General features: G+C 37.0%; 1 protein-coding gene across 1 annotated transcript in view; it reads left to right on the forward strand.

Annotated features, from left to right (window-relative positions):
* The window catches only part of LOC145307130 (uncharacterized), a 78,870-nt gene that overhangs the window by 32,756 nt on the left and 24,342 nt on the right, over positions 1-21,772 (forward strand). Inside the window, exons 14-23 of the mRNA XM_080149484.1 lie at positions 593-679; positions 1,466-1,555; positions 5,595-5,671; positions 8,450-8,497; positions 9,178-9,247; positions 12,794-12,862; positions 17,174-17,282; positions 18,158-18,218; positions 20,013-20,070; positions 20,731-20,808. Coding sequence (XP_080005610.1) covers positions 593-679; positions 1,466-1,555; positions 5,595-5,671; positions 8,450-8,497; positions 9,178-9,247; positions 12,794-12,862; positions 17,174-17,282; positions 18,158-18,218; positions 20,013-20,070; positions 20,731-20,808 — 747 coding nt within the window. The remainder of the gene's footprint in view (positions 1-592; positions 680-1,465; positions 1,556-5,594; positions 5,672-8,449; positions 8,498-9,177; positions 9,248-12,793; positions 12,863-17,173; positions 17,283-18,157; positions 18,219-20,012; positions 20,071-20,730; positions 20,809-21,772) is intronic.

A 21,772-nucleotide genomic window follows, 5' to 3' on the forward strand; every position in this document is an offset into this window, starting at 1 on the left:
GAGTCGGCACAAGGTCATTGGGATAGGGAAATAATAGTTATTTCTCGCATCGTATTATTAACAGCTTTCCGCGGATATAGAATGCACAATTATAAGATTAAAACCAGTTTTTTAAGCCCCGAGGTGCCGAAGGCACCGGCTAAAAAAACTGGTTTTAATCTTATGACTGTACATTTTTTTTCGTAGAAAGCTGAATATTATACGATGCTAGACATAGTTTTTTTCGTATGGATGAGAACCGGTTCCTATCCACCGGATTTGAATGAATACGAGAATAGTTATTTCTCGCATCGTATTATAAACGGCTTTCCGCGGATATAGAATGCACAATTATAAGATTAAAACCAGTTTTTTAGTTAGGGAAATAATAGTTATTTCTCGCATCGTATTATAAACAGCTTTCCGCGGATATAGAATGCACAATTATAAGATTAAAACCATTTCTATATTCGTAGAAAGCTGGATATAATACGATGCTAGACATAGTTTTTTCGTATGGATGAGAACCGGTTCCTATCCACCGGATTCGAATGAATACGAGAAAGGTATTTAACCCTAGTGTGTTACATTAATATCCTTGCTTTATTTTCAGAAACTGGTTTATTCCGACGCAGTTTTCCAGAACAATATTCCTATTTTTATTTCTCAGCTTCGGGCACAGAACCCAATCTCTAAACAGGTAAACAGGTCACCAAAGTTTTTAATTAACGGCTTAACAACTTTGGGGACTTTTATTAAATTTTATAGGTTGGTTTATTAAGATAAGTGTCCAAACGTATCAACCACTAATTGTAGTATACAATAGGTTTAATTAAGTCATCATTGGGGATGTTGGGGAGTTGTTATTGCACCAGAATTTCATGTACTCTGATATAGTAATACTCGCAGCTGGCTAAAATAACGATACCCCACCCTTTCCCCCATCCCCTCCCCTCCTATTGGATGAACAAATAAATGAGGTCTATATTAGCAAGCTAAATTACCACTTTCAATTAACCATACAATTAGTGGTTGAAATGTATGGACACTAAACCAATCAATCAATAAAAGTCCTTCAAGTTTAAGTCAATTAATATGAAAACTTTTTGGACTAATGTGTAATGAACAGCCCAATATCCCCTCCCTCTCTGAGTATTTAGGCATTATTAAAACTGATTTAAATACTTTTTCAATATTTAAGCTGAAGGCTTCAAATTTGGGGTATTGGGTTAATTAGGGTTGGGCCGGATACTTTTTTGACCGGCTACCGGATATCCGGCTGATTTATAATGCCGGATATCCGGAATCCGACCGATTATCTGGCAAATTACCGGATATCCGGCCGGATAACCGGATATAGGGCATAATAAATCAGCTGGATATATAATACGGTATCCGGGTAGTTTCATTACCCGGTATTCGGCCGGATATTAAAAATGGCCGGATATCCGGCCCAACCCTAGTTGTCATCCGTGTTTTAATTTAGCAAGAAGAACGAGTTACAGAGCTTGTGAGAGGATATCTGGACTTTGATGTCGAGATGGAGAATGTCGCCGTATTCTGGTCCGGTTCCAAGGTAAGGTCTAACTTTATAAAAACTTTGGGTACCAATATAATATACAGTTTAATGTCCCCTCCCATGGTTATAAAACTTTGGGTACCAGAATAATATACATTCTAATGTCCCCTCCCATGGTTATAAAACTTTGGATACCAGAATAATATACATTTTAATGTCTCCTCTCATGGTTATCATGGTTATAAAACTTTGGGTACCGGAATAAAATACATTCTAATGTCCCCTCTAATGGTTATAAAACTTTGGGTACCAGAATAATATACAGTCTAATGTCCCCTCTAATGGTTATAAAACTTTGGGTACCAGAACAATATACATTCTAATGTCCCCTCTCATGTTTATAAAACTTTGGGTACCAGAATAATATACATTCTAATGTCCCCTCCCATGGTTATAAAACTTTGGGTACCAGTATAACATACAGTCTAATGTCCCCTCTAATGGTTATAAAACTTTGGGTACCAATATAATATACATTCTAATGTCCCCTCTCATGGTTATAAAACTTTGGGTACCAGAACAATATACAAACTAATGTCCCCTCCCATGTTTATAAAACTTTGGGTACCAGAACAATATACAGTCTAATGTCCCCTCCCATGGTTATAAAACTTTGGGTACCAATATAATATACAGTCTAATGTCCCCTCCCATGGTTATAAAACTTTGGGTACCAGAACAATATACATTCTAATGTCCCCTCTCATGGTTATAAAACTTTGGTTACCGGAATAATATACAGTTTAATGTCCCCTCTCATGGTTATAAAACTTTGGGTACCAGAATAATATACATTCTAATGTCCCCTCTCATGGTTATAAAACTTTGGATACCGAAGTAACATACATTCTAATGTCCCCTCCCATGGTTATAAAACTTTGGATACCGAAGTAACATACATTCTAATGTCCCCTCCCATGGTTATAAAACTTTGGGTACTAGAATAAAATACATTCTAATGTCCCCTTCCATGTTTATAAAACTTTGGGTACCGGAATAAAATACATTCTAATGTCCTCTTCCATGTTTATAAAACTTTGGGTACCAGAATAATATACATTTTAATGTCCCCTTCCATGTTTATAAAACTTTGGGTACCAGAATAATATACAGTCTAATGTCCCCTCTCATGGTTATAAAACTTTGGGTATCAGAATAATATACATTCTAATGTCCCCTCCCATGGTTATAAAACTTTGGGTACCAGAATAATATACATTCTAATGTCCCCTCCCATGGTTATAAAACTTTGGGTACTAGAATAAAATACATTCTAATGTCCCCTTCCATGTTTATAAAACTTTGGGTACCGGAATAAAATACATTCTAATGTCCTCTTCCATGTTTATAAAACTTTGGGTACCAGAATAATATACATTTTAATGTCCCCTTCCATGTTTATAAAACTTTGGGTACCAGAATAATATACAGTCTAATGTCCCCTCCCATGGTTATAAAACTTTGGGTACCAGAATAATATACAGTCTAATGTCCCCTCCCATGGTTATAAAACTTTGGGTACCAGAATAATATACAGTCTAATGTCCCCTCCCATGGTTATAAAACTTTGGGTACCAGAATAATATACAGTCTAATGTCCCCTCCCATGGTTATATAACTTTGGGTACCAGAATAATATACAGTCTAATGTCCCCTCCCATGGTTATAAAACTTTGGGTACCAGAATAATATACATTCTAATGTCCCCTCCCATGGTTATAAAACTTTGGGTACCAGAATAATATACATTCTAATGTCCCCTCCCATGGTTATAAAACTTTGGGTACCAGAATAATATACAGTCTAATGTCCCCTCTCATGGTTATATAACTTTGGGTACCAGAATAATATACAGTCTAATGTCCCCTCCCATGGTTATAAAACTTTGGGTACCAGAATAATATACAGTCTAATGTCCCCTCTCATGGTTATAAAACTTTGGGTACCAGAATAATATACATTCTAATGTCCCCTCTCATGGTTATAAAACTTTGGGTACCAGAATAATATACATTCTAATGTCCCTTCCCATGGTTATAAAACTTTGGGTACCAATATAACATACATTCTAATGTTCCCTCTCATGGTTATATAACTTTGGGTACCAGAATAATATACATTCTAATGTCCCCTCCCATGGTTATAAAACTTTGGGTACCAGAATAATATACAGTCTAATGTCCCCTCCCATGGTTATAAAACTTTGGGTACCAGAATAATATACATTTTAATGTCCCCTCTAATGGTTATAAAACTTTGGGTACCAGAATAATATACATTCTAATGTCCCCTCTCATGGTTATAAAACTTTGGGTACCAGAATAATATACAGTCTAATGTCCCCTCCCATGGTTATAAAACTTTGGGTACCAGAATAATATACAGTCTAATGTCCCCTCTCATGGTTATAAAACTTTGGGTACCAGAACAATATACAGTCTAATGTCCCCTCCCATGGTTATAAAACTTTGGGTACCAGAATAATATACATTCTAATGTCCCCTCCCATGGTTATAAAAACTTTGGGTACCAGAATAATATACATTCTAATGTCCCCTCCCATGGTTATAAAACTTTGGGTACCAGAATAATATACATTCTAATGTCCCCTCCCATGGTTATAAAACTTTGGGTACCAGAATAATATACAGTCTAATGTCCCCTCTCATGGTTATAAAACTTTGGGTACCAGAATAATATACAGTCTAATGTCCCCTCCCATGGTTATAAAACTTTGGGTACCAGAATAATATACAGTCTAATGTCCCCTCCTATGGTTATAAAACTTTGGGTACCAGAATAATATACATTCTAATGTCCCCTCCCATGGTTATAAAACTTTGGGTACCAGAATAATATACATTCTAATGTCCCTTCCCATGGTTATAAAACTTTGGGTACCAGAATAATATACATTCTAATGTCCCCTCTCATGGTTATAAAACTTTGGGTACCAGAATAATATACATTCTAATGTCCCCTCCCATGGTTATAAAACTTTGGGTACCAATATAACATACATTCTAATGTTCCCTCTCATGGTTATATAACTTTAAGTACCAGAATAATATACATTCTAATGTCCCCTCCCATAGTTATAAAACTTTGGGTACCAGAATAATATACAGTCTAATGTCCCCTCCCATGGTTATAAAACTTTGGGTACCAGAATAATATACATTCTAATATCCCCTCCCATGGTTATAAAACTTTGGGTACCAGAATAATATACATTCTAATGTCCCCTCTCATGGTTATAAAACTTTGGGTACCAATATAACATACATTATATAATGACTCCTCTCATGGTTATAAAACTTTGGGTACCAGAATAATATACAGTCTAATGTCCCCTCCCATGGTTATAAAACTTTAGGTACCAGAATAATATACAGTCTAATGTCCCCTCTCATGGTTATATAACTTTGGGTACCAGAACAATATACATTCTAATGTCCCCTTCCATTTTTATAAAACTTTGGGTACCAGAATAACATACAACCGGTAAGTTCTAACGGGTATGCACCTAGAGGCCTCTAGAGGTAAGGGGGGTAGGAGTCGGCCCATTACATTTAACAGTAGAAAAAATCATAGGAACTTTTTTTATATCTTTTTAATGGGCGATTTTATGATTTTTTATTGGGAGGTTGGAGGTACCTTCCTCTAAAATAGTTTAAAACCTTCCTATGACTTATGAGAAGCTACATTGTATGGGAGAACAATATTGGTTCAGCTGTTGACAAGCTTCTTCAGTACACACAGACAGACATCCTGTTACTTTTATACAAAAAATATTTTGGATTTTGTCATCCTTGTTTTTTTTTTTTGGGTATAGTCCCTTTCGTGATAAGGGGCGTTTCGTAGTTTTTTGACAGTAGCTTTTGATAGGTTATTTTAGGTTAAGTTAGGTGATTGTCCTGCAGGGTTAGAGCCCCCCGCAGGGGCTAGAAATAGGATAAAAGCTACTGTGAAAATACGACGAAATGCCACTTAAGAGTCGTTGCCATGAAAGGGACTTTACCCTTTATTTGTTTAGGCATTGTTACGCGAATATACGAAGGAGCAGGAGAGAATTAAAGAAAGACGCCAAAGCTTAAAGTCAGATTATCATAGGTAAAAACATGGATGGTGCCCAGTACTAGGTTTGGGCCGGATATCCGGCCATTTTTAATATCCGGCTAGATACCGGATATTGAAATTATTCGGATACCGGATATCCGGCTGACTTGTCATGCCGTATATCCGGTTATCCTGTCGGATATCTGGTAATTTTCCGGATATCGAACATTGACATTGAAATTATCCGGATAACGGATATACGGCTGATTTCTCTTGCCGTACATCCGGTTATCCATCCGGATATCTGGTAATTTTCCGGATATCGAACGTTGACAGATACCCGGTATCCGGCCAAAAAAGTATCCGGCACATCCCTACCCAGTACACTGGTACCCACAGTTTTAGAAACATACATATTATATTATTCGTTAGCTCAAAACTGTTGGGTACTTTTGATGGTTGGCTGTAAACTTGTAGGTGTGGCTTTTTAACAAGTAATTTTATTCAACAGAAAAATATTTTTTATCATCATTGGGAATGTATATGAGGGGGAGGTAGGTTGTGCTAAAATACCGTAAAGTTGCGAGTTATAAGACTTAAAAACAGCAGTAGAACGATAAAAGGGGGGGGTTAATGCAACCATTTCGTAATCAATGTATAAATGGCACTTAGAATTCGAATTTTGATCTGAAATTTTGCATGAGTAATCCTTAGTAGGTCTATTATCCCTAAATCGAACAAAAAGTTGGAAAAGTAGCGGCTAACGGCTGGCGGCTCATCCGTTTAGCCATTTGTTTAGTATTTTCAAGCGAAATCCATCACGAAACCTCTCTCCACATAATGCTCTTTTCCGATCCAAAACGTTTTCGAACGGTTCTAGCCGGTAGTTGCTGGTACTAGAAATCTAAAAAATGTTTTTTTGTATCATTTCACATGATTTAAAGCAAAAATATGTTTCAAAAAGTTGATTTCTACGTAATTTATGACAGATTTGCCCTAAAAATAGCAAAAAACGGCTAAACGGCTAAATGGCTGAGCCGTTAGCCGTTACTTTTTCAACTTTTTTTCGATATAGGGAAAATAGACCTACAAGGGATTACTCATGCAAAATTTCAGATCAAAATTCGAATTCTAAGTGCCATTTATACATTGATTACGAGATGGTTGCATTAAAAACCCCCCCATGTTAACTTTTAAAGAAATTTTGTCTTTTCAATAAGGAATACACATATTTAGTAAATATTATAGTTCTACTATTTTTAAGCCTTAAAACTCACACCTTTACGGAATTTTGGCACAACCTATCTCCCCCTTTATCGTCCATTGTCTTATCCCCCAAGATCCATAGGTAAAACAATATACCTACTTCAGCTATGTTATCGAATCTTCTGTCTGTATGTTCGTTCGTTAAATCAATAATTTTTGGGAATAGTCCCTTTCGTAACATTTGGCGATTTGTCATATTTTTAAAATGGCTTTTTAAAGGTTATTTTAGGTTATGTTAGGTTATATTGTGTTAGGTGATTGCCCCACAGGGTTAGGTAATTGGCCCCGCAGGGTTAGAGCCCCCCGCAGTGGCTAGAAATAAGAGAAAAGCTATTGTGAAAAATACGAAGAATCGCCCCATAAGGTGCGATGTTACGAAAGGGACTATACCCTAATTTTTCATTATAGAAAATGTCTGAACGTTTTCTCTGTTAACTGTTAATTTTTTATAAGCGAAGCTACTCTATAATGGGTAGTTTCTTGCTGTCGGTCTTTAGGGTTGTCAGATTTTTTGTTACCAACTCTTCAAAATCAGTGATCTTAAGGGATAAGACAATGGCTGGTAAAGTAATGTACATCCCCAATGATGATTTTAAAAATTTCCCCTTCTGTATTTACAATTACTGGTCAGGACACTGAACATAATGAACCAAGCAATCAAAATTCAATGAAAGTACCCAAACTTGTTGAGCAAACGAACAAGAAAACTTTGTTATAAAACTTTGGGGACTAGTGTAAAAAACACTGGAACAGCCCAATGTCCCCTCCCACCTTGCTTCAAAATACCCAATTGTTTTATTTTAATTTCTAAACAGTCGTTTTCTACAATTATGGTCAGTTCGTACATATGTCCGAAAAGATTCTTAATTTAGGCATGTTAGAATAGCCTTATCAAAGTCAATTAAAAAAAAAATTAGTTTTGAATTATTTGTTTTATCGCCATATTGGATTTGATTATTAAATACCTAGTTCTTGCTATTAGTAGATTTTGTCCTAATTTATTGGAAGATTTTTTCCCCCAAAAAATGGTTAATTTTTTTTTTAAATCCAAGAGCGTTTTACTTACAAGATTTTCCCTTACGTTTTTACCCCTACAGAGGTTTGTCTCCTATTACGTTTTTTGGTGTACCGAAATATTTCTGTAATCTATTTTTTTTTAAACTGGGAAAAGTTCCTTTCGTGGCAACTAAGGAGCGATTCGTATTTTCAGAATGGCTTTTGATAGGTTTTTTTAGGTTAGGTTAGGTTATATTGGGTTAGGTGATTGCCCCGCAGGGTTAGAGCCCCCAGCAGGGGCTAATAATAGGAGAAAAGCTACTGTGAAAATATGAAGAATCGCCCCCCTTACGGGGCGTTACCACGAAAGGGACTTTACCCAAAAAACATTTTGAGCTAATTAACAACATGTTTAGGTTTGCATCAAATTTTACTTAGATTTTAAAATAAAAAAATTAGTGAATATTTTCATGTTTGTTTAGTAACTCCATTTTTTTTATTTCTAATGTGCTTTTAATTATTAAAATTGAAAAAGCTTATAAGAATGTTGTCATCCTTGTTTTTATTAAGGTTTAGAGAAGAACAAAGAAAAAATCGAAACAACATTGAAAATTTTGGGTAATTTTTTTCGGGTATAGTCCCTTTCTTTGCAACGCCTCTTGATGGGGCGTTTCGTCGTATTTTCACAGTAGTTTTTCCCCTATTTCTAGCCTCTGCGGGGTGCTCTAACCCTGCGGAACAATCACCTAAACCAACTTAACCTAACCTCGCCAAAATTAACCTAGCAATAGCTCCTGTGAAAATTCAGCGAAACGTACCTTAAGAGGCGTTGCCACGAAAAGGACTATACCCGTTTTTTTTTATTTTTTCAAAAGTAATAGGATGTCCGTCTGTTTGTCTGTACCAAAAGATCTCACAAATCGATGTGTTTCTCCTTTACAGTTTAGCTTCTCATAGGTCCTGGGAAGGTTTATAGCTATTTGGGTAAGGGTACCTCAATCTTTGCAAAAAAAAGTTGCTCTCAGAAAAATTCTATTTAAAACTAAAATATAATGTCATATAGTGTTTATTGATACTCAAAAAAGTGTTTAGGTAGGTAGCTTTTTTTTCAGCAATATTTCAATTTCGATTTTCATACATATATGAACCTTCTGAGTTCGTCTCTAAAAACTGACAATTTTGGCCGTCTCAGCAAAATCAGCTGATTTTGACGGTTATTTTTGAGAGATTACTTTAGCTAGGGTCAATATTTTAAAAAATCTTTTTTTTGAAAATATCTAGGTATCTATTTATTTAAGATTACTAGAAGAGAGAATTTTGGAGCCGGAAACTGATTCCCCCCTCTCCCTGCTATTAAGTCTTGACCAGGTACTTTTGGTTAAAATGATGCCTACGGCAATTAGGCACTTTGTTATAGGCGAAGCTTCTATATAATCAAGTTAAAATGAACATTTCTAGCAGACGAAAGAATTGTTTACTTTCGACGTAAGCTGAGGTGGATTTTCAAAAAAAAAATTAGGCTCTATATCTACTCGCTGGTGAGGCAAAATTATTTTTATGAAAAACCCTCAAATCACATTAAAAATCTACAAAAAGGGGGGGGTTTTTAATGCAACCATCTCGTAATCAATGTATAAATGGCACTTAGAATTCGAATTTTGATCTGAAATTTTGCATGAGTAGTCCTTGGTAGGTCTATTTTCCCTAAATCGAACAAAAAGTTGGAAAAGTAACGGCTGGCAGCTGGCGGCTCAGCCGTTTAGCCGTTTTTTGCCTATTTTCAGGGCAAATTCATCATTAATTACGTAGGAATCAACTTTTAAAAACATATTTTTGGTTAGATTCATGTTAAATGATAACAATAACCATTTTTTAAATTTCTAGTACCAGCTGCTAAACGGCTAGAACCGGCTGAAAACGGCTGGGAGCCGCCAAGAGTATGAAGAGTAGATAGGGCATGTGACATGTCTAGGGGTAGGTTTTTATGGTTGCTGAGCTCAAAAATGCTAACAAAAATAGTGGCGGCCCATCCATATGGCAGCTGGGTAACAGCTGCAGCTCAGCTGGGAGCGGCCAAGAGTAGAATCAGTAGATAGGGCTTGTGACGTGTCTAGGGGTAGGTTTTTATGGATGCTGAGCTCAATTCTACTACAAAAAATAGAAGCAGCCTATCCATATGGCAGCTGGTAACGTCCGCAGCTCAGCTGGGTAACGTCCGCAGCTCAGCTGGGAGTGGCCAATAGTAGAATGAGTAGGTTTAGCTTGTGACATGTCTAGGGGTAGGTTTTTATGGTTGCTGAGCTCAAAAATGCTACCAAAAATAGTGGCGGCCCATCCATATGGCAGCTGGGTAACGGCCGCAGCTCACCTTTAAGCGACCAAGAGTAGAATGAGTAGATAGGGCTTGTGACGTGTCTAGGGGTAGGTTTTTATGGATGCTGAGCTCAATACTACTACCAAAAATAGAAGCCGCCCATCCATATGGCAGCTGGGTAACGGCCGCAGCTCACCTTAGAGCGGCCAAGAGTATGAAGAGTAGATAGGGCTTGTGTTTAGGGGTAGGCTTGTGACATGTCTATTGCCTAGGGGTAGGTTTTTATGGGTGCTGATCTCAAAAATGCTACCAAAATTAGTGGTGGCCCATCCATATGGCAGCTGGGTAAGAGCTGCAGCTCAGCAGGGAACGGCCAAGAGTAAATTGAGTAGATAGGGCTTGTGACGTGTCTAGGGGTAGGTTTTTATGGGTGCTGAGCTTAATACTACTACCAAAAATAGAAGCTGCCCATCCATATAGCAGCTGGGTAACGGCCGCAGCTCACCTAAGAGCGGCCAGGAGTATGAAGAGTAGATAGGGCTTGTGACATGTTTAGGGGTAGGTTTTTATGGTTGCTGAGCTCAAAAATGCTACCAAAAATAGTGGCAGCCCATCCCTATGGCAGCTGGGTAACAGCTGCAGCTCAGCTGGGAGCGGCCAAGAGTAGAATCAGTAGATAGGGCTTGTGCCGTGTCTAGGGGTAGGTTTTTATGTGTGCTGAGCTCAATACTACTACAAAAATTAGTGGCAGCCCATCCATATGGCAGCTGGGTAATGGCTGCAGCTCAGCTGAGAGCGGCCAAGAGTATAATGAGTAGATAGGGCTTGTGCTTTGTCTAGGGGTAGGTTTTTATGTTTGCTGAGCTTAATACTACTACAAAAATAGTGGCGACCAATCCACATGGCAGCTGGGTAACGGCTGCAGCTCAGCTGAGAGCGGCCAAGAGTAGAATGAGTAGATAGGGCTTGTGACATGTAAGTTTTTAGGGGTGCTGAGCTCAAAAATACTAACAAAAATAGGGGCTGCCCATCCATATGGCAGCTGGGTAACAGCTACAGCTCAGCTAGACACGTCACAAGCCCTATGTACTCATTATACTCTTGGCCGCTCCCAGCTGAGATGCAGCTGTTACCCAGCTGCCATATGGATAGGCCACCACTATTTTTGGTAGCAGTTTTGAGCTCAGCACCCATTAAAACCTAACCCTAGACACCTCACAAGCCCCATGTACTCATTCTACTCTTGGCCACTCCCAGCTGAGCTGTAGCTGTTACCCAGCTGCCATGTGGATTGGTCGCCACTATTTTTGGTAGCAGTTTTGAGCTCAGCAACCATAAAAACCTACCCCTAAACATGTCACAAGCCCTATCTACTCATTCTACTCTTGGCCACTCCAAGGTAAGCTGCGGCCATTACCCAGCTGCCATATGGATTGGCAGCCACTATTTTTGGTAGTATTTTTGAGCTCAGCACCCATTAAAACCTAACCCTAGACACCTCAGAAGCCCTATGTACTCATTCTACTCTTGGCCGCTCCCAGCTGAGCTGTAGCTGTTACCCAGCTGCCATGTGGATTGGTCGCCACTATTTTTGGTAGCAGTTTTGAGCTCAGCAACCATAAAAACCTACCCCTAAACATGTCACAAGCCCTATCTACTCATTCTACTCTTGGCCACTCCAAGGTGAGCTGCGGCCGTTACCCAGCTGCCATATGGATGGGCGGCAAATATTTTTGGTAGTATTTTTGAGCTCAGCACCCCTAAAAACCTACCCCTAGACACGTCACAAGCCCCATCTACTCATTCTACTCTTAGCCGCTCCCAGCTGAGCAGCGGCCGTTACCCAGCTGCCATATGGATAAGCTGCCACTATTTTTTGTAGTATTATTGAGCTCAGCACCCATAAAAACCTACCCCAAGACACGTCACAAGCCCCATCTACTGATTCTACTCTTGGCCGCTCCCAGCTGAGCTGCAGCTGTTACCCAGCTGCCATATGGATGGGCTGCCACTATTTTTGGTAGCATTTTTGAGCTCAGCAACCATAAAAACTTACCCCTAGACATGTCACATGCCCTATCTACTCATCATACTCTTGGCGGCTCCCAGCCGTTTTCAGCCGGTTCTAGCCGTTTAGCAGCTGGCACTAGAAATTTTAAAAATGGTTATTGCTATCATTTGACATAAATTAAACCAAAAATATGTTTTTAAAAGTTGATTCCTACGTAATTAATGATGAATTTGCCCTGAAAATAGGCAAAAAACGGCTAAACGGCTGAGCCGCCAGCTGCCAGCCGTTACTTTTCCAACTTTTTGTTCGATTTAGGGAAAATAGACCTACCAAGGATTACTCATGCAAAATTTCAGATCAAAATTCGAATTCTAAGTGCCATTTATACATTGATTACGAGATGGTTGCATTAAAAACCCCCCCCTTAAACAAATCTTTTAATAACCCTTTTTTGATTTTATCTAATTTTTGTAGATATTTTATGCGATTTTGGAGGATTTTTCACAAAATAATATTTCACATTTAAAAAAATTACGACGAAATTTTTGGGCAATTGAGTCTGATTGGTGTCATCCTTTTTTGTGTTTAGCTTGGTACAGACGCGCTACCAGAAGAAATATCCTCAGTCTTGTCAGCCCTACCAGATCTTGGATTTAAGGTAACTCTATAGTCTATAGCCTACTATCTATCTATATATCTATCTGTCTATCTATCTATCTATCTGTCTGTCTGTCTGCCTGTCCATCTATCAAACCACACTCAGTTTTGTCAGCCCTACCAGATCTTGGCTTTAAGGTAACTCTATAGTCTATAGCCTACTATCTATCTATATATCTATCTGTCTGTCCATCTGTCTATCTATCAAACCACACTCAGTTTTGTCCGCCCTACCAGATCTTGGCTTTAAGGTAACTCTATAACATTCTATCTATCTATCTGTATATCTATCTGTCTATCTGTCTGTCCATCTGTCTATCTATCAAACCAAACTCAGTTTTGTCCGTCCTACCAGATCTAGGATTTAAGGTAATTGCAGTCCTAATATCTATCTATCTTAATTTTCACTATCCATCTATCTTTCTGTCTGTCTGTCTGTCTGTCTATCCAGGAATAAGGTATAACCAACAAGCAAATTAATTTAGAAATTGATTTGGGGGGCAAAATAACGCAACCTTTATTAAATTGCCTTTTTCAGCTGTCGTTGGGGGTCAAAAATTGTATTTCACCATCGATAAAATGTAGGTAAATCGCGGCATTGTGTACATTATCAATAACCAAAACAATCTTTTAATAGCAGACAAGAATGAATTATAAGAATGAAAAGGACTGTCCACAGGAAGTTTTTTTTTTAATTAAGCATACTATATATTATGTTTCACTTTTAACGAAATTAAAGAAATGCTTTATCCTAAGTGTTATCTGTTCATTTTCTAACCTGATTATTCCTGTTGGCTGATTTATAGATTATGTATCTAGATTATATTTAACATTGAGCACCCAATAAGATATAACCACGTACTTCACCATCGCAATGGATATAGCATACATGGATATATTGACAGGGGAAAATGTGTCGTCAATTTAGGTTGCTAATATGCAGGGATCTAAAGGGATATAAGGCAATGACAAATAAATTGGTGTATATCCCCAATGATGCTACACAAAATAACCTCTTCTGTATATTACAATTAGTGGTTGAGGCGTTTGGACATTTAACTTTATGAACCAACCATTAAAAAATGACTTAAAGATCCAGCTCAGTAGGAGGGGAGGGGATAAGGTCAAGAAGGTGAATGGTGGGTTTTGTTATTTTATCCAGTTTTTTACAACAGTAGATAAAAATCTGGTGCAACATCCATGTAATAATATATCAATTACCATCGTTGGACTGTTTTAATGCTAAAAATTGAATCTTCCAAAAAACAGGTTTTAAGCAAGTATGGTGAAATAGGGTTAAATTAATTCGCTTGTTGGTTATAGCTAGCTGCTGTCTATCTATCAAACCACCACCCCACCTTCTATCTATTTATCAAACTAGCACCCCACCATCTATCTATATTAATTCTTATCCTTCTTTCTATCCACTGGTGTCCTGGATAGGAAACAGGTTTTTTTTGAGTTACGTATGACAAGACCTAAATTTCTATGACCGGGCGTGTATGACGGTTCAGCACATAACTTTCATTAAATCACAGCTGATCATTTTTGTGGATTTTTTTGAAAATTACTTTTTTACCCATATTTTCATAGTTTTTCCCCAAAAAAATCACAATATTCTCACATTTCCAGCTTAGTTATTCTATTTTCATGCAAAAAAGTATAATAGATGACAGCTATAACAAGATCAATTACCTCAATTGACTATTTGTTGGTAAAACATAGATCCTGGCTGTGATACAAGGTTCCTCTGAGGTTCCACAAAAAAAGGTTAAACAAATCAGAATCAGCAATGATTTTGTACAATTTTTTCATTGTAGTATTGACAAGTAAATCACTTCTAGACACCAGGCATATGGAGGACTGGTAAAATTATTTCATTACTGAAACCAGGGAAACTTGACAATTAGGGTTCCAGCTACTACCCTGTCTCACTTCATTATCCTGCCTGCATGATTCATCCCTACCTGAATGATGCTGTTAAACTTGCAGACCAACATTAAGGCTTTCACACAGGCAGGTTCACCACCACTGCCTTACAGAGTATTAAAACCTTAATCAACAACAGCCTAAACAATAAGAAACCAGTTATAAGAACAGTGCCAGTTGCCATTTATCTTTCTAAGGCTTTTGACATTGTAAACAATGAGGTTCTACTGCATAATATTAATACACTAGACTTGGATTAGTACATGTAACGTTTTATGTGAATACCTTAGAGGTAGGCAACAATTTGTTGTTATCAGAGGATCTAAATATGCATACAAATCTGCCAAACAGCCTGACCTACAAAGAGAGTCCTATACCATATACTATTCAAACTATAAATTTCATAAATGCCAACACCTCACTCTAATTACATCTAGTTTCCTCTGTTGACAACTCCAACAGCATAGGTCCTCTTATTTATCCTTATGTCAAGGACATAAAAGCTTACTTAGCAGTTCTTAATGATTGGTTAAAAAGCCAGAACCCATTCATTTCTCCAGCCAAATCACCTACAATAGTATTTACAACCTTTTTGAATGAAGCAGGCACTGTAGTCATTGTTGAAACAGTACCATAAGTCAGACATCCTTAGTTCTTAGCTGTTACATGTGACAATCTTTTCTATATCGACCATCTTGTTAAGGAGCCTAGAAACAAACTAGCCCCTAAAAACAAGCTCTCTCCACCAGAGGGAAAGAAAAGTAAGTCATAGAAAATTCATAAAAAGCAATTTGCCAGTCCCTGATATTCTACTGCAGTTCCATAATTAGTAATGCCAACTGGGACAGCCTACTGTTTGCTGGAAAAGCTGCTCTGAGAACAGCCATCTACAGTCACATCATGAACCAGGAAGCATTCGTTACCAGCAATATTTTACCATGAACTGCATGCAGTAGATCCAAACTTATTACCCAGAATAGCTAAAACCACCCTGTCCCAATACTTTCAGGTTACAATGTTTACCTGAATACCTTAAAGGCCAGAGTAAACAAGAATCTGGGGCAGTTTGTGTCTGACACTGGCAAGAATTTCACACAACCACCATCATTTCAACTGCAACCACAACCCATCAAAACCTTTAAAATCAGCAACAATACTGAACTGACTGTTTCCCATAATGATAAGCAGGAACAAACAATAACACAGGAACTATTTAGACATCAAGTCAGCAAGGAACCAGTATTGAGCAAGATAACTTGTCAATATTACAAGGAAAACTTTATACAGAATCATTGCTGATTCTGAAGCATTAAACTTCATTGGTTGAACCTCAGAGGGACATCTTATTACAGCCAGGAAATATGCTATAACAATTCAAGAGGCATGCATGAGGGACTTAAAAAAAGAGTATTTTTTTGTGTTGACTACCAAAACAAACTTAAGTTTTGTTTAACTGTTTAGACATTAATTCAAATAACAACTTCAAATAACTTTTACCCAACTTCTAGACTACAAATCTTAGATTAGTTAATTGATTCTGAAAGATCTTTGGTTCAGCTGTCATCTATTATACTTTTCTTTGAATAAATTTAGATTAACTAAGCTGTAAATATGAGAACATTGTGATTTTTTTGGGAAAAACTATGAAAATCTGGGTAAAAAAGTAATTTTCAAAAAAATCCACAAAAATGATCAGCTGTGATTTAATGAAAGTTAGGTGCTAAACCGTCATACACGCCCGGTCATAGAAATATAGGTCTTGTCATACGTAACTCAAAAAAAACCTGTTTCCTATCCAGGACACCAGTGTATCTGTCTACATTAATTCCTACTATTAATCTATCTATCTTAAGTCTTGATATCCGTCTATCTAACTAGCACCCCACCATCTATCTGTCTATCCATCCAATCCATAAATCTATCTATTTACCTTAATTCTTACTATCCATATATCAATCCATCTATCTGTCTATCCATCTATCTATCTTATTTCCTACTATCCATCTATCTATCTTAATATTAATATCCATCTATCTATCTTAATTCTTACTATCCACCCATCTACACATCTTAATTCTGTACGATCCATTTATCTATCTACCTTAATTCTTACTATCCATCTATCTATCTTAATTCTTACTCTCCATCTTTCCTTCCTTTTATCTATCTATCTATCTTAATTTTTACTATCTATCTATCTGTTTATCTATCTTAATTTTTAATATTCATCTATTAATTATCTGTATATCTATTATTCTTATTGTCTTCTTATTGTCCATCAATCTATCTATCTATCTTAATTCTTACTATCTATCTATCATCTATTTATCCGTTACCATACCACTAGCTATCTATCTATCTAATTATCTATCTATCTATCCAGGACGACGAAGCCTACTCATCATTTGGTGACTTTGGTTCCCTGAGATTTGAGGGTGACTGCTCCCCCCTCTCCCCTAGTACTCCGGGGGGAGATACTATGGCTATAGGAACTATATTATACTGTGTCTGCATATCTGTCTGTCTGTCCGCCTTCATGTCTGTCTGTCTGTCCGCCTTCATGTCTGTCTGTCTGTCTGATTGTCTGATTGTCTGTCTATCTGACTGTCTCTCTGTTTGTCTGTTTAATTATCTGTCTGTCTTTCTCCCAGTTGTGAATATTGTGGCTTTGTGACTGTGTGTGTCATATTGTGTTCTGATAGGACTGTATGTCTGTCTCTGTCTGTCTGACTCTCTGTCTGTCTGTCTCTGTCTAACTGTCTGTCTGTTTCTGTCTTCCTGTCTGTCTGTTTCTGTCTTCCTGGCTGTCTGTTTCTCTCTTCCTGTCTGTCTGTTTCTGTCTTCCTGTCTGTCTGTTTCTGTCTTCCTGGCTGTCTGTTTCTCTCTTCCTGTCTGTCTGTCTCTGTCTATCTCTGTCTTCCTGTCTGTCTATCTCTGTCTTCCTGTCTGTCTGTCTCTGTCTTCCTGTCTGTCTCTGTCTTCCTGTCTGTCTCTGTCTGTCAGACAATTATTCCTGTCTTATCCCTTAATATCCCTGTCTAATATTTTTTTCTTGACAAGACTGTCTGTCTGTCCATCATTCGTTGTCTTATCTCTGTTTATCTATCTGTCTGTATGTATGTCTGTCTGTCTGTCTGTGTGTATGTCTGTCTGTCTGTCTGACTGTATCTCTGTCTGTCTATCTGTCTGTCTGTCTGTCTGTTTATCTGTCTGTCTGTCTCATCCCTGTATAATATTGTGTGCTGACAGGACTTTCTGTCTGTTTATCTGTCTTTGTGTTTGTCTGTCTATCTGCCTGTCTGTCTATCTATCTGTCTATCTGTTTGTCTGTTTATCTGTCCTGTATAATATTGTATGCTGACAGGACTGTCCCCCGCAGAAGAGATGGCTTTCTCAACAATTATCAATCATTTTATCAGCGAGGGATGGTAAGCAGCTTTATTCTTATACCAGCGGCTTCGCCCCTAGAGGCCTCTAGAGGCTCCTCAATGGGATGGGGGGGGGGGGAGTGGAGCCTATTATTCAATAGTAGTTTAAAAATAAAATTGATGAGGTTTTTTTTCTAAGGGTGATTTCTCTTAGGAAGGTGGTGGTACCCTCCCCCAAAATAATTATAAACCTTCCCAGGACCTATAAGAAGCAACCCTTTTAAAGAGAACCAAATCGGTTCAGCGGTTAGCAAGATCCTTCGGTGTACACAGTCTAAGGTTAGCAATCCGCCCAAAAAAATAGATGAATCCGTGGATTGTGTATTCTTGTTTTTTTTCCGGATTTTCGGATTGTGGATTGCGGATTCTTACAATATTTTTAAAGGTCTTTTTTTTCTGTCATATTTTAGATAAATTTATTTAAGTGGTACAAAATTCATGAAAATTACCTAAAGGGGTAGTTTCACGAAATGCATTTGAACTTAATTTTGTGAACCGCATATTTTTTTCTGGTTAATTGGTTAAACTACATTTATAAAACATAAAAACATAAAAAACATTTATTCAGTGACAGATTACGCCCCGTCTTACGAAGCAGTACATACAATAGTACACCAAGCTACTGCTTAGTACCAGGTGTACTTTACAATTTTTCATAATATTTATAAATTTAAATTGCATGACTAACACTAGATGTTATGTGTGGCACTGATTAGGCTTCCCTAAAAGTAGGAATATGCGTATCCGAGATGTTTGCATTGCCTTTTTTAGGTTGGCATTAAGTTAATAAGAAAAATAAGAAATAATAATGTCATAATAAATGTAGGTAAAATTAAATGGACAGGGGAAAAAGAGAAGGAAAGAAGGGTTACAACAAATTTTAAGGCTAGTTTTTCTTAAATTTTAAAACCATTTCTGTAATTAATAATGTAAGGTTTTTAATAAATCCAGGCAAATCAATATATTTTAAGTACATTCATTACATTCTTCAATATTACATATAGATTTAAAAAGTTCATCTTTAAGATTTAATGCAAATGTTTTTTTAGGAATATTCTCATTTAAAAGATCTTTTTCATGACAAAAATTATTCCATAGTCTTTGAAATGAAAATAATGGAAACCTTTCAATTTTTTTAAATTTGGCTATTGGAATATAAAACTCACTAGAATTTCTTAGTTGTCTCTGATTTCTTAGATTATTTCTAATCCATACACCATCAAAAGAATTTGGTAGCCTCCAGCGAATAAAATCATAAAAAAATAGTAGTTTTGTATAAATAGATAGCTCCTTAATAGGCATATATTTGAAAGAATTTCATTTTTCTACCACGTAGTTTTAAAATATCAAGACTTGAAAGTCTTCTTTTTAAATTGCATATATCATAAAAAGACGATTTTCAAGTCTTGATATTTTCAAAACTACGTGGTAGAAAATTGAAATTCTTTCAAATATATGCCATATAAATATAGCTTAACCCATTAACTAGGAAAAAAGTATGCGGTTCACTAAATTAAGTTCAAATGCATTTCGTGAAACTACCCCTTTCAATTGCAGTTTGCGGATTCGGATTCTGTGTTAAAATGGGTCCAATGGGCTTTCCGCGGATATTATGCGGATAGTATGGCTGAGGACCAGTTCTAATCCAGCGGATATTAATCGGTTTCATTTATTTTCCTATCCACATCTCCCTGATTTTTCATAGTATTATAGACAGCATTCCGCGGATATTATTCGGATAGTATGGCTGAGAACCGGTTCTAATCCAGCGGATATAAATAGGTTTTATTGCAGGGATTTGGAGACAGATGACGAGTTTGAACCAGAGGAAAATTGTTTAAAAGAGAATGAGGTATCTATCTATCTTTATTTATATATCGGTGCTTGCTTACATGTGAAGACCGGAGCACCGAAACCCCCCCCCCCCCGCTTAGTTTTGACAAAAATCAAAAATAAGGGGGGGGTAGTTTTTTAACCCCCCGCTTAGTTTTGACAAAAATCAAAAATAAGGGGGGGGTAGTTTTTAACCCCCCCCCCTTAATTTTGAAGAAAATCAAAAATAAGGGGGGGGTAGTTTTTTCACTGTACAACACGCCAGAAAGTTGAGTGAGGTAAATCAAGTAAATCCAGTATACCAGAGGGGAAACCTTATTACCGGGATATTCATGTTTTGGGGCATAATTTCCTTATTTATTGACTTTGGCCAGTAAAAGGTTTTAATTTTGCGCTTTGCCTTGCTGAGCACCTTTCCTCCTTGCCGTTTTCCAGACATTAAAAAACTACCCCCCCCCCCCCCCTTATTTTTGATTTTTGTCAAAACTAAGCGGGGGGGGGGGGGGGTTTCGGTGCTCCAGTCTACCACATGTAAGCAAGTACCTATATATCTATTTATCTATCTATCTATTATGTTTACTATATATCTATCTATCTATCTATATATATCTAACTATCTATCTATCTATTTCTATTTTTCTTTCTATCCATCTATCCATTATCATATGTTTTTATTTAGACATGTTTCTCTCCCCCCCGGTACAGAAGAAAGGGGGAGGAGGGGTATATCTTCACCCCCTCCCCTTCACCATCCCCAAGGAAATAATAGTAATAGTTATTTATTGTATCGTATTATAGACAGCTTTCTGCTGATAGCAAAATAAAAAATGTTTAGATTTATACCAACAAAACTAACAAAACCGGAGGAGCTGGAGCCGCACCAAAATCAAACGGCTCCGCAACGCTGCTAGAAAAGTTTATAACTATTTTCGGGAGGGAAATCGCCCTTATAAAAATGCCCCCTCCCCCCCCCCCAAAAAAAAAAAAAGTCTTTTTTCGAAGTAAAATTAAAATAGGGGGGGGGGATAAGCTGCTAGTTTTGTTTATCATAAATTGATTTATTGTCCATGGTCTTATCCCTGGGGCTATTTTTAAAAGATTAAATGAATTTAATTCAGGTAGGAAGGGGACAATGGGCTGTTTATTACGCTATTCACCAAAATCTTATTATAACGTTTTCTTATTCGTTGGTTTACCAACCTTTGGGACTTTGAATTTTGATTCGTTGGATCATTTATTTGAGTGTCCAAACTTTTCAACTACTAATTATAATTACAGATGGGGTAATTTTGTGTATCATCATTGGGGATGTTTATCAATTTATTGGATATTGTCTTATCCCTTTATATCCCTGGGGTTAATGTTGAAAGAATTAAATGGATTTAATTCAGGGAGGTTGGAGACAATGGGCTGTTTATTACACTAGTCCCCATCTATATTTCTTATTCGTTGGCTCAACAACCTTGAGGACTTTTATTGAATTTTGACTGGTTGGTTCATTTATTTGAGTGTCCAAACTGCTAATTGTAATTTACAGATGGGGTAATTTTCTGTATCATCATTGGAGATGAATATCAATTTATCGGCTATTGTCTTATCCCTTTATATCCCTGTCGATATTATTGAAAAGAATTAAGGTGTTTAATTTAATTTAGCAAGTTCATCATTTATGAAAAGATTAATTTCAAAAGATTTTCCCAGGAATCTAAAGGGATAAGACA

Source organism: Acartia tonsa, chromosome 15 (genome assembly GCF_053477335.1).
Source record: "Acartia tonsa isolate MP-2025a chromosome 15, ASM5347733v1, whole genome shotgun sequence".
In the NCBI taxonomy this organism is placed as follows: domain Eukaryota; kingdom Metazoa; phylum Arthropoda; class Copepoda; order Calanoida; family Acartiidae; genus Acartia; species Acartia tonsa.